Below are 13134 nucleotides of genomic sequence, written 5' to 3' on the forward strand. Positions count from 1 at the left end.
CCATATTAATGTATCTTCATACTTTGTTATGGTGCTTATATTGTATTATTTTGTAGAATTTGTTAATGCATAAACCAGTCCAGATCAGGTTGACACTAACATGGTTAACTGAGTAGTCTAATCCATTGCCAAAGTGTAATAAACTGAAGGTGATACAAAGGGAAACTTTGAGCAATGTTGCAGATCGATGTTGCTTGGGCACTTTCACATTGAGAATGGGCAACAAATTTCTATCTGAATACTTTAGATCGGTCGTGTGCCGTGTCTCACCTGGTTGCCTGTTGACGGCAACATTGCCCAGCAACATTGCTCAAAAACTTGCCCCGTGTATCATCACTTTTAGGCAGGTTTTGTACAAGAAAGCATATAAAGCAAAATTTTGTGCAGCATTACAAAAACACTCAACATTCAGTCACTATTCTTCAGTTTTCTTTTATTAACTGTCACTGCATGCATGAAAAAAAAAACATACACAATATTTAAATGTACATTTTTAAATTAAAATGTTGTATATATTCAATGAACTAGACTTTTTCCTGTGCAATATCATCCTTTGATGAGGTATAATGTGTCTTCTCCAGTTCCACACACCAGTTACCCTGATCATGGTATCTCCTAAGCACTTTAACACCTGCCACACTAAAACACATCTCCTCCAGCTCTCCCTGCTGGAAGACATGATAATAGCGGTGAAATACGGGGCTCTGACTTGTCTTGTCCACGGGGACATCTGTGCTACTACTCGTTGCTCCCTTGTTCTTGTCCGCATTCCCTTTTAAGTGCCACGGCACCAGGAGATCTTGGGAAAGGAAAGCCGTGCGGTTAGTGTGGACGTGGATTCTGGGTTGCGTCACGTTCCCAAAACCGTCCTCTGTGCATTTAATGTCTGAACTCATTTTCCTATCATGCTTCTCCGGTTGGTTGGTCTTATTTTCTTCAGTTTTAAGCTCCTTGCCATTCTCCATGCTAGTTCCAGTTGTTCTTTCTTTCAGATATTTTGATTTCTGGTTGTTGTATTCCTGCTCCATAGCCCAAACGTAGATCAGAGCTCTTCCTCCCACCTTTAATAACCGGATCAGCTCTCTGACAGCGGCCTGTCTTCTCTCCTAAGAACACAAGCAGTTTGTTCAGAATCATGTCTCACTTAAAAAACATTTTTTTTAAATAATAATTGTACAAAAATGACCCCTTAAAGTGTTTTCCCCCTAAGTTAGCGAGGTTGCTCACCTGTGTGGAGAAATGATGAATGACTGCAATGGAGATGCAGGCATCACAGCTGCCACTGCGCAGGGGGACAGACAGCGCATCTGACACGAATCCCTCATGACCTCGTTCAATGCAGATCTGCACCAGATTAGCACTGCGGTCACAGCCCACCTACAGATGGACAGACGATAGAGGCTCCATCACAGTTCTACATTTTTGATGGGGTTAAAGTAATAGAAATGATCTTAATTGTAAGTGATAACCATGAGATGTCCGACCAAGTTTATGTCAGTTCCCGGAAAAGTCTGCTGTGTTGTATTACTTACCGACATCACTTCAGGGTTGATCCCCAGGTATTTGCCGTTCCCACATCCGATGTCTGCCAGGACACTACCAGGTGGCAGGGACAGTAGGAAATCTCGCACCTGAGGCCACGGTGAGTGCCGTGTGCTGCTGAAGTGGGAGGAAATCTCTTCATAGACCTGATGGACATACTGCGACTCCAAACGACACGCATCGCCCTCAGCAACAGGCACAGTGGGTGGAGGGGGCAGCCGCTGGCTGTCGCAGGCAGATGGATAGGCTACAACAAGGAACAAACAGATTCTTGTCATTTTTACATCTACAGAAATACACAAATGCAAAGAGACATTCATATATGTGATTTTTATGTATATTCACTATAGAAACATTTTGGGGCCAGTATCTGCCCCCTTGAGCATGGAGACAGATGCTCAAAACAGGAATATAGTGAAATATTATCAATATTATGTCACATGATCCTTCAGAAATCAGTCTAATATGCTGATTTTGTGCTCAAGAAACTTTTTTTTTATCAATGTTGAAAACAGTTGTGTGCCTAATATTTTCGTGGGAACAGTGTGGAAACTGTATAAATGTCTTTAATTCTGATTTGCATTTTTGTCAGGGTTCTTCAAAAGAACAGCATTTATTTGAATAAAAAAATATCTTGTCACATAAATGTCTTCACTGTCACTTTTGATCAATTTAACCCTCTGGTGCTTCTCATTTAGGGGTCACACCCTACTCCTCCCGGTCAAAAATGGCAGAACGCCTCAAATACAACTTTTTTCCCCCAGGAACATCAATGTAATATATTTTTGTTCAATTGTTATTTTTATTTCATTAATATTTGGTATTTTATGGTACAAAAAGTTTAATTTATGCAATAATTATGACCCATTTGTTTCCACAATTTTAACAATCCAATACAAATAATAAATCCATACCATTTTTTGTATTCATTTTTTTCAATTATTTTAAAATTAATAATAGATTAATGTGTGCTTTTTTCTGCATCATGGCTGATTTGTAGATTATATATAAAAAAACTGTATTTTTTTATTTTTTATTGTTATTATATCCTATTCATTTCAGTGCAGTACAAGTGTGACATTTTTAGGACCATTTAACCTTTTCAAATCATGTCAACACATTTTCTTTTTGTGTGTGTGTTCACATAGCAAGTGCCATAAATGTCCCCAAGAATCATAACATTCAGATTTTAAAATAAAAATTAAAAATCAAATGTAGTTTTTTTGCAACCTTGCTGAATACAAGTATTTTATTAAGTAATTTCTAAAAAAAAAAAAAAAAAAAAACATCTTACTGACCCCAAACTTTTGAACGGTACTGTATTTAGATAAGATATTTTTTTTTAAATTGTAGCTTGCATAAGTAAATACTTCACACACTCACCACAGCTGCAGGGTGTATGCCGGATTTTTCGGAACGTCAGCGATATCCTGGTACCACGGCGGCTCAGGGTCAGATTACTCAAGTCAGACGTCATGACCCCTGACCCTCCAGCCTCCAACACTGGTACCACATCAAACTTCCGAGGTGTAATGCTGACATGAAACACACAAAACATGTTCATCTCTCCCTAGAACAAAACATTTATAATTATATTATGTTATATATTTTGTAAATAATCATAATAATTGTATTTTGTTACAATAATAAAATACAAGATCATGCAGTAATCAAAGATCATATGGCTGTAGTGTTTGGTTGTTTGCATATTTTCGGGCATATACAGAGGGTTGATTAAAAAAATCCAGTTTCTCACCCGTGGGTCCACAAATAACGGCTCTCTCCTTTCATCACTAGCAGACTTCGCTCCGGCAGCACCACAGCGACAGAACGTCCATCAGGATGTTTAAAGTCCATTACTGTCTATAGGAAAATGGGAGGAAGGACAGAGGATAGATGTTAAACAGAGATATCCATCCATGTAGGAAAATCATGAGGTTCATTTTCCATCTCAATCTTTGTTTTGACAAAGGAAAATCAGATAATCAATAAAGTTGCTGTACCATAACCAATCAATAAGGCTACAAACAGGTCTGGTATAACAGAACACAATCCCACACTTTATCACACCCATAATACTGATGCATGAAAAAAGCGTTAACAAATAAAAGAAAACAATTAAAAAGTAAACATATACTCATAATAACTGACATTTTAACGCTTAATTTAATTCATACCTTTGCACTGAGACTCAAGGAAAGGATGGTGTCTTCAAACGCAGAGTGAGTGTCCACATGAGGAGGAATTCCTGTAACAGACAATAACATTTACTCCTATAAACAGGCATAAATCTCGCCTCAGCTGCGTGAATACATGATGTACTACCTTGTCCACTTTGGTATTGGTTTACAGTGAGCTGGTCTGGGAGGACACTTATGTGGCCATCCGCCAAACATCTTTGTAGTAAAGCATCACATTCCGCCGGCAGGCCTGAAATGACAGGTGTCTATTCAACTTTAGATTATATAGATATGTAAATATATGTATACTACCACTCAAAATTTTGGAGAATATTGACACTTTTATTCGGCAAGGACACATTTAATTGATCAAAACTGACAATGAAGACAATTATAATGTTGCAAAAGATTTCTATTTCAAATATTTTTCTTTTGAACTTACTTTTCATTAAATAATCCTCAAAAAATGCATGACGGTTTTCACAAATAAATTAAGCAGCACGACTGCTTTCAACCTTGATCATAATAAGTAATATTTCTTGACCAGGAAATCAGCATATTAGAATAAGTTCTGAAGGATCATGTGACACTGGTTGAAGACTGGAGTAACGATGCCGAAAATTGCATCACAGGACTAAATTTCTTTTACAAATATATATCTATAGAAAACAGTCCTTTTACATTGTAATCCTATTTCACAAATTACTGTTATTACTGTATTTTTGATCAAATAAATGTAGTCTTGGTGAACATAAGAGACTTCTTTAAAAATCATTGCAAAAATCTTATCAATCCCAATTTTGTTGAATATCTGCAACTACTTTATTATCATCAAAATGTGGAATTTTTATACTTACCATCTGGTAAAGGCTTGTCTTTGTCCACGTTATTATTATCGTACCGAAATTCATAGCCATAATGCTTCACTCTTCTGTGTTTCAAAGCTTTCTGCACTGAAATATGAAAATAAAGTGAACATGCTATTATTACTAACATGTTAATACCATAGGTTAATACTAATAGGTTTGCCTTCATCAAAATATTATCTAAGGGAATAACTCTGCTTGTCTGCTATATATAAATATATTACAAAGATTCAATAATTATTTGTTTTAAAGATTATTCGCCATAAATCTGAATGAGGACATCAAGGGTGCTTCTCATTTCTTATTTGTGCATCCTAGCTTCCTTTCCTTGCGTCTTAGCTCCATCCCCTTAGGATGTGACTTCTCGGGAAGCTTCCTCACTCCTCGTGGTGCAATTCGAAAATTGAGATGCTGATTAGTTTCTGGTTCACGGGCTGGAGGACGGAGGAGCAAAGAAACGAGGAAGCATCAATTTGAGTATTGAGAAGCACCCCAAGTATCTCTCACCTGTGACATCATCAGTATGCGGTGTCCAATCAACAGCATGCAGCAGTTGCAGCTCCTCCTCTGGAGACACAACATCCTCCAACACCAACAGACCAGGAGGTAAAGCACAGGGTACACTCCGGTCACTGTCCACTGACAAACAATCAAAGGTGAGATACATTTGAAAGACTCAAAGATCACTTTCAAAGCTCAATGAAAAGGAATGATATGACCTGTGAAATGTATGGGCTCGTGGGAATTAAGTTTATAAATGCTTTTGACATCGTCAAACTTCTCGCTATAATTTTTTTGACTTCATTTGAGCAATGAACTGAACAAACTGGCAACTTATTAAAAGTGATTGATTTCGTTGAAAATTTATTTACAGTTTATGTTCAAAAAACTTCTGGACAAGGAAACATCTGGACATTTAATTCAGATTCCTAACAATTTCTCTAAATCACAACTATAACTAGGCATGCTCACACAGTACCTTGCAGGAACAAAAAGTTTGAATAAACCTAATATGATGGTTTCAGAGAAGTCTAGAGCAAAGAAACGAGGAAGCATCAATTTGAGTATTGAGAAGCACCCCAAGTATCTCTCACCTGTGACATCATCAGTATGCGGTGTCCAATCAACAGCATGCAGCAGTTGCAGCTCCTCCTCTGGAGACACAACATCCTCCAACACCAACAGACCAGGAGGTAAAGCACAGGGTACACTCCGGTCACTGTCCACTGACAAACAATCAAAGGTGAGATACATTTGAAAGACTCAAAGATCACTTTCAAAGCTCAATGAAAAGGAATGATATGACCTGTGAAACGCACCTTTCTCGACATAGCTAAAGTAAATTGTCACACTTTGCTCCTCCTGACACTGCAGTGCTCGTCCATTGAGAAATGTATATGCATTCTGGCATGCTTCAATTGATGAATATGTTACAAATGCATATGGTTTCGCTGGAGGGGTGAGGAGCGACTCAACAGTTCCTCCCTCTTTAAGAACCTCCAGCAGCGACTCTCTGCTCACTCCATTCCCCAGACCTCCGTTAGACACCACCAGATGCTACAAAACAGACATTCGTAAACATTATTGAGAACATTATTCGTGAACACATTATTGACTGATTTTGTGGGTGGGCCTAATTTATGCAAAGCAATGCACTGCATATTTCACCACTTGAGAGGCTTCTTTAAGATCATAAAATGGTAAATTATTGACCACTCAATTTGCTATGACCTCTTAAATTAAGCTTACGTTATTTGGCAGCTTATTTGTATCCATGTTACATGCAAAGACACGTAACTTAGACCTTTATTCAATGTGGTTCACTATTATTGTTGGTGACTTGACTGGAGAAGCCACAAATCATTTAGATCTCATTTACATAATTTTACTGCATTCGTTTAATAGTAAGAAACAGCTTATATATGTATACAGTGTAAAATTAGTATTCAGAAATATTACATACATAATGACAGGAATCTAGCAGCAGTTAATTTAAACTATGTTACTGCCTGTCTGAATCGATATCGGCAAAAGAAACTTCGTAGGTACCTTTGTGGGATGTGACACTGTGTTTATGCCCTCGTGTTTCAGTAATGTGTGACTGATTTTAATTTGCCTTCGAAGCAGTTTTTTCTCCTCTTTAGATCTTCTGACACATTTTAAGCGGTCCATGCTGCTCTCCATTGTGCAACCGCATATTTGTTCCCCCGTTCGCACGAACTACACAGTTGGTTCCTAGAGGCGTGTGTTCCGGTCTTTTATCTGAAGATTTATTAGATTTTAGTTTTATAGTTTCCATTCTTCGGCACCGACATTATGAACACAAAGTAAACGTGAAAATTAATCTGTTTTTACGTTGAAAGATAGGAACGTTTCATTTCCAATTGCCGGGCGAATACAGGGCCACATCGAACCATAGAAATCGGGCCGTTTTCACAGATTGTGTATCTAAATGTAGCTTTATTCGGGCGTGGACGATTATCAAAGGCCTTTGACCAAGGGAGTTGCCGAAATAGTTCGATTTTGTATTTGGTCATAAACGGTCAATGTATGGGCTCGTGGGAATTAAGTTTATAAATGCTTTTGACATCGTCAAACTTCTCGCTATAATTTTTTTGACTTCATTTGAGCAATGAACTGAACAAACTGGCAACTTATTAAAAGTGATTGATTTCGTTGAAAATTTATTTACAGTTTATGTTCAAAAAACTTCTGGACAAGGAAACATCTGGACATTTAATTCAGATTCCTAACAATTTCTCTAAATCACAACTATAACTAGGCATGCTCACACAGTACCTTGCAGGAACAAAAAGTTTGAATAAACCTAATATGATGGTTTCAGAGAAGTCTAGGGCACTTGTCAGGATGGGAGAAAACCAGATCAACTACCCTAAACCAGCTTAAGGCTGGTTTAACAATTACCTTTAGTATTTATTCGAATTGACCTCAATGGGTATAAACCCATATCTAGCCCTTCTATGGCAGCAAAACAAGAGGAATTTTTGAATTGTTTCAGAGATTTATGAGGTTTCATGCAGAATACAGAAAATAGGAGATGGAACTTGAAACAATGGTGTTTTCTGTAAATGTTCCACAAATAACAGCCGTGACATTCGTTTGTTAAAATGTTTTACTAAAAATATTCAAAGAAACAAACAAATGTATGCTTTGAAAAACTCTTGATTTAGTTAACATAACACATTTAGCTTCCAATAATTCTTACAAGCAATACAAGCTTCATCTCTCAGTACAGTATATTACATGACAGAGGATGATCATACAAAGGAAAAACAGGAGCAGAGATACTCTCCATAAACAATATGTTGCCTGTGCCATTCGGGTACAGCGGGATACACTCCCATCCAAGTGGAAACAGGAAAATGGTTCAGATATATCAGTCTTTTGTCGTCTGCAAATTTTGGGTCCATCTAGTGGCCGAAGCAGTTATTTCAGGAGCAAAGGAGGATGTGAACAGTGATGACATTTCAAGACCTCATTTCTTCTGCTTGGGTGGTGGTCTGCAAAAAAAAAAGAATAAAAATGAGCAAAACTGAACTATACAAGAAACATTTCAGACCATAAGTTACACAATTACTATTCAGGCCTAAATAAGAAGCTGCTCAAACCAGTTGGCACATTGTGAAAAGTTTTTTTTTTTTTAAAGTCTGAAAGTTCCTACATGGTTCTTTTCGGTTTATGCATCAAGACTCACCTGTAAATTCCCACAACAACTGCATGGTCTCTCTCATACGGCTCCAGTGTCAGCTGCTCCTGGGGTTTCATGTTCTCAGAGCTCATCTTCTTAACCTCTGACGCAAACACTGCCTCTGGAGCAGCTGTTGAATCAATGCAGTTAGCCTGATGAAGAGAAAGGAAAAGTTAACAACTGAAGATTTACAGCAGAATCAAAAACATGATCAATGTCAACATTAGCAGCATTACACTACCTTGATGGAAATAACAAAATGGCCTCCATTTTTCAGGAAATTGTGTGCATTGAGGGCGACGATTCTGGTTTGATCAGGCTGAGCAACATCAGCAAAGATGACGTCCACCATACCTTAAAGAAAACAGCAGTGCTTTAATAAACAACCTTGCAATATGCATTCCCTACTCTTCAAATGTTCACATTACAGGAACCTACCAACAAGCATGCGGTACTTATGCGGGTGTCGAGCATCTTCAATGATGGGAATAATGTTGGTTCTCTTTTTGGCCACATTCAGCAAGTCTCTGCCTGATCTGTGAGAGAATTCGACAGCATACACCAACCCCTCCTGTGAAGAGCAAAATAATACAATTTAGACAATGTCAAACAGGACTTCCAGAAATACTTTCTAACAGTATCATGTCTGCAAGCCAAACTAACAATGCAAAATTGCTTGAATATGCATCTGCTCATTCACACACACAGAGCTGGGAAGGTCTGAACATTTAGAAGACTTAAAATAACATTCATACTACATATAAATAAAACATTAATTTGAACTATTAATTAGCATTGTAATAAATTAGCATAATAATCATTTTCTGCGATTGAAATAACGCTAAGATATTTACATAATTACTGAAATTACGACTGAAATAAAGTATTAAGTATAAATAAAAAGCATTAGAAAAATAGACACTTTTTTAAAAAGACTAAAATAAAACTAATTCAAAATATGAATTAACACTAATGTATATAAATACAATCACAAAATCAAAACTAAATCACTGTAAAGTGTTCCGATTGTTTAAGCGAACATATGTAAAGGTTTTTTTCTGTTAAAATCCCATCCCAGCTAAACATTCAACTATACTAGTTTATACTAGCAACTAATATAACAATACACATAATTATGCAGAAAACACATTTGAACTTTAAACGTTTCAGTGTTTTATATTTGCTGATGATGTGTGAAGATGTGGACATTAATTTATATATAAAAATAAAATTCCACATACCGGTCCAACAATGTCAGAAACATGGGATACAGTAGTCCCTGATGCGGCTCCCAAGTACATGACCTTTGCTCCCGGCTTGATGTGGATCTGGTCAACACCTCCTAAAATGGCTGCAGCCAGCTTTGACCGGAAAGGATTCCATGCTCTGTACTCAATTTTAGTGTCTCCTTCCTTAAATCAGAAAAATAAATAAAAAATACAATGAATACAATATCTAGAACTACTCCAGTGAACAACAGACATGCTACAACAGGCTCACCTCAACATTTATTCTCTTCTCTCCGTACACAGAGTCTCCAATCACCATGTTCTTTGTCACCAGGGCATCCTCCTTACCACGGCAGATAAACACTCCTGTCATTTTAAACAGAACGTTAGCATGTAACAATGTAAGCAACAGCAATTTCAACTCCAAAATGTAGCCGATGATTTCCGCATTTGAGAAAGATGTGACATTGATGACCCACCTTCATGTCTATGGGGCTCTACGGTCACCCGTTTGCCCCCTCTGAACCCTCCTCGTCCACCTCCACGGCCTCTAGGAGTGCCACGGAAACCCCCGCGTCCACGGAAGCCCCCTTCATCTCCAGGGGACCTGAATCCTCCACCTTTATCAAACAAGAGACAGATATCAAAAACATGAAAAATACACTGCACATTTTTCCAATATACTAAAAGACAAAGGGTTTATAAAAAGTGCAGAAATAGTGATATATAGATATATAAATATACAAGTTTGGAAAGTTTTAAAGTCCCTTATGCAGAAAAAAGTAATATTTTGAAATAAAATAATGGTTTTCTATTTGAAGATACTTTAAAATAGAATTTATTTCTGTGATGCAAAGCCATTACTCCAGTAATACTCCAGTAATGGTATCAGCCATTACTCCAGTCTTCAGTGTCAATCAGTCTAATAAGCTCATTTATAATTAATGTTGGAAACAGTTATGCTGCTAAATATTTTTTTTTAAACCTGTGATACTTTTTTCAAAAGTAGAAAAAAACAGCATTTATTCAAAATATATATTTTTTTCTATAACAATATAAATCATTACTATAGCTTTTTATGACCAATTTAACATCCTTGCTGAATAAAAGTCTTGATTTCTTGAAAAAAAAAGAAATTGCTGGCCCAAAACATTTGAACGGTAGATTGTTAGAATAGATTTCTATTTTAAATAAATGCTGAAAGAATCCTGATAGTAGTCCCACAGCCAGGATAAATAAATAAAAAGCAGCACAACTGTTCCCAACGTTGATAAGTCAGGATATTAAAATGATTTCTAAAAGATCAAGTGACACTGAAGACTGGAGTAATGGCTGATGAAAATTCAGCTTTGCATCACATAAATAAATTATATTTCAAAGTACATTCAAATAGAAAATCATTATGTTAAATTGCAATAATATTTCATATTACATTTTTTCTGTATTTTTTATTAAAATAAATGCAGGCTTGATGAGCATAAGAGACTTCTTGCAAAAACATTTTAAAAAAGTATGTTTCTAAACTTTTTACTGGTACTGTATATAGTTTTTACATACCAAATATCTAATTCTATTTAATTGTTTTTTAACCAAAAGTATTTATTATCAACATCAACTAACATTTTCATTTCCAACAATACCAGAATTAAATTATATATATATATATAATAATATGAACATTTCGCTTACCTCTACCTCCTCGAAATCCTCCTCTTCCACCCCTGTCTCCTCCTCGGCCTCCAAAACCTCCTCCGAAGCCTCCTCTACTTCCACCACCAAAGCCTCCTCTACTTCCACCTCCAAAGCTTCCTCTACTTCCAAAGCCTCCTCTATCTCCACCTCCTCTCGGGCTGAATCCTGTCAAGAGAAATCAATTAATTAATGGAACCAATAACAGTAAAACTTTGTTTACACCAAAACAAGGGACAGTGTAATTCAATGTCACACTCAGTAAACTGTAGTCAGCTGCAATAAAACCTTTATATTAGGAAATCTTTTCGTTATAAATGCTTTGACAAAGTTAAGAAAGATGTTAAAGATAATTATATTATAAACAAGAGTTGCAAGTGGGCCCCGTTTAAAAAAAACGTCCTCAACCACTTGTAAGTTGTAACTACTCAGTTACATACAAAGTTACTTGGTAATTGTGGGTTGTGTATAATATTTGATTCTGCTACAGATTGTCCACTAAACCAAATCTACTCGTTTTTACTAGGTTATCGACATGGTTAGACCAGAGTTCCTCAACAAAGTGTGTAAACTCCACCATTAAAATAAGCCTTGTGCACAATGTCCAGGATGTGTCCGGCCAAAATCAAATAGATAAAGAGTACGATTTTGATTTAATAATAAAAACAACGCAACTAAGTAAACTATAGCAGTAACCTTAAAAACAAATGAATAGTTTCTCTAGTTAAGAGCCATGTGGGGCTAACGTTACAGCACCGCGTGCGCAGCATGGCTCGTTTGCTTACACGCGCAAAGTTAAGTTATATACTGCAATAAATATAATTGTTTACATTGAAACCCCTTTTTTTAAGACCACAATAAAATGTTTAAATGTATACTAATAAAAACAAAAAGCAATGTCATTACATTTAATAGAAAGGGCGATTCGTGCGCAAACACTTTAAGCTCGTGGCTAACTTGGCCGGCATGATCACGAGCAAAACCAACACATAAACATTTTATGTTTTATAGCGCGACCATGGAAACAAACATAAATGCATCAAAAACTATAAACAGCTTACCTGGTCTCATTTTATCTTACTATATGTAGCTAATCCGGTTTTAATTCTACAAATAGCTGCCGATGATACAATCCCGCAGCTCTTCCTCCAGACACGTTCAGTTCTTCTGATCATCAGATGGTGGAAACATGTGCGTAGAACGTCTTACCCATAATGCACTTGCAAAAACCGTGGCTCTTGCTCGTTGTTCCGCCATCTAGAGGCCAACAACAATCATGCACTGCGTCATTCATGTGATTGGAATGAGCCAATAGACATAAATTAATAGACATACATTATTATTAGTTTATGAAAGACTACACACTTAAAGAAAATGGCCACTGTACTACCACATGTACCATAGTAATACCATGTTTGGACAGTATCCTTTAAGTTGCAGTAGGCTACAATGTAAAAATCATGTTTCATGAATCATTCAGCGCTATGGCATCACCATGTATTTCATTAGGAAAGCACTTTGATCAGCTTCTAATTAAATGTGCTAGCGACAGCTATAGCTACATTTGTTCAAGTGGCACTAATGCGTTTTCATAATTATAAAACAAAAGGAACATGTCAGCTGTCTAGACTTTAAAATTCAAAGGACTTAATTAACAAGGATTCACTTTATAAAAAGAGATGATAGGGGAAAATACAACAACAAAGTCAATGGTGGTGACAACTGAAAACTAGAACTTGCCTGAATTTTGCAAAAAAGTATTTTTTTGGCTGAACCCATGCAGTTGGTTATTGGATCATTATTCAGGGGGGGGGGAAAACGCTTGTTTTATGCTCCAAGGTCACTGGGGAAATATTATTTGAGGAGTAATGTACTGTAATCTATGTAATGTACTTGGATAATAATTCTGTATTGAGTTC

General features: G+C 36.7%; 2 protein-coding genes across 3 annotated transcripts; both read right to left on the bottom strand.

The window, feature by feature from the left end:
- Nucleotides 1-413: 413 nt before the first annotated feature.
- alkbh8 (alkB homolog 8, tRNA methyltransferase) lies at nucleotides 414-7044 on the bottom strand. 2 transcript variants are annotated; one of them, XM_079625202.1, is made up of 12 exons: nucleotides 6638-6848; nucleotides 5908-6145; nucleotides 5683-5814; nucleotides 5096-5227; nucleotides 4580-4675; nucleotides 3868-3972; nucleotides 3720-3790; nucleotides 3299-3405; nucleotides 2926-3077; nucleotides 1533-1789; nucleotides 1228-1377; nucleotides 414-1106 (listed from the first exon to the last, which is right to left on the bottom strand). In XM_079625202.1, the coding sequence occupies exons 1-12, from the start codon at nucleotides 6770-6772 to the stop codon at nucleotides 525-527; spliced, it is 2157 nt and encodes a 718-aa protein (XP_079481328.1). In that variant the 5' UTR covers nucleotides 6773-6848; the 3' UTR covers nucleotides 414-524. The 2 variants fall into 2 exon arrangements, with proteins under 2 accessions (XP_079481328.1, XP_079481329.1); XM_079625203.1 differs by lacking the exon at nucleotides 5096-5227 and having other exon boundaries at nucleotides 6638-7044.
- A 659-nt stretch (nucleotides 7045-7703) lies between these two features.
- fbl (fibrillarin) lies at nucleotides 7704-12511 on the bottom strand. Its single transcript, XM_079625949.1, has 9 exons — nucleotides 12277-12511; nucleotides 11216-11383; nucleotides 10006-10146; nucleotides 9798-9892; nucleotides 9539-9709; nucleotides 8736-8868; nucleotides 8539-8651; nucleotides 8304-8449; nucleotides 7704-8109 (listed from the first exon to the last, which is right to left on the bottom strand). Exons 1-9 carry the CDS (start codon nucleotides 12284-12286, stop codon nucleotides 8085-8087), a joined length of 1002 nt encoding a protein of 333 aa, XP_079482075.1. The 5' UTR covers nucleotides 12287-12511; the 3' UTR covers nucleotides 7704-8084.
- Nucleotides 12512-13134: the final 623 nt, after the last annotated feature.

The sequence above is a fragment of the Phoxinus phoxinus genome (assembly GCF_949152265.1).
Source record: "Phoxinus phoxinus genome assembly, chromosome: 10".
In the NCBI taxonomy this organism is placed as follows: domain Eukaryota; kingdom Metazoa; phylum Chordata; class Actinopteri; order Cypriniformes; family Leuciscidae; genus Phoxinus; species Phoxinus phoxinus.

What these genes read in the sequence shown, in the direction of transcription:
- alkbh8 (XM_079625202.1), bottom strand. Translation starts at nt 6,772, where the DNA reads ATGGAGAGCAGCATGGACCGCTTAAAATGTGTCAGAAGATCTAAAGAG. An exon ending in CTTTAGCTATGTCGAGAAAG is followed by an intron (nt 5,815 to 5,907) that starts GTGCGTTTCACA and finishes ATTGTTTGTCAG; the next exon opens with TGGACAGTGACCGGAGTGTA. An exon ending in GCATACACCCTGCAGCTGTG is followed by an intron (nt 1,790 to 2,925) that starts GTGAGTGTGTGA and finishes TCCTTGTTGTAG; the next exon opens with CCTATCCATCTGCCTGCGAC.
- fbl (XM_079625949.1), bottom strand. An exon ending in TAAGTACCGCATGCTTGTTG is followed by an intron (nt 8,652 to 8,735) that starts GTAGGTTCCTGT and finishes GTTTTCTTTAAG; the next exon opens with GTATGGTGGACGTCATCTTT. An exon ending in ATTTTGTTATTTCCATCAAG is followed by an intron (nt 8,450 to 8,538) that starts GTAGTGTAATGC and finishes TCTCTTCATCAG; the next exon opens with GCTAACTGCATTGATTCAAC.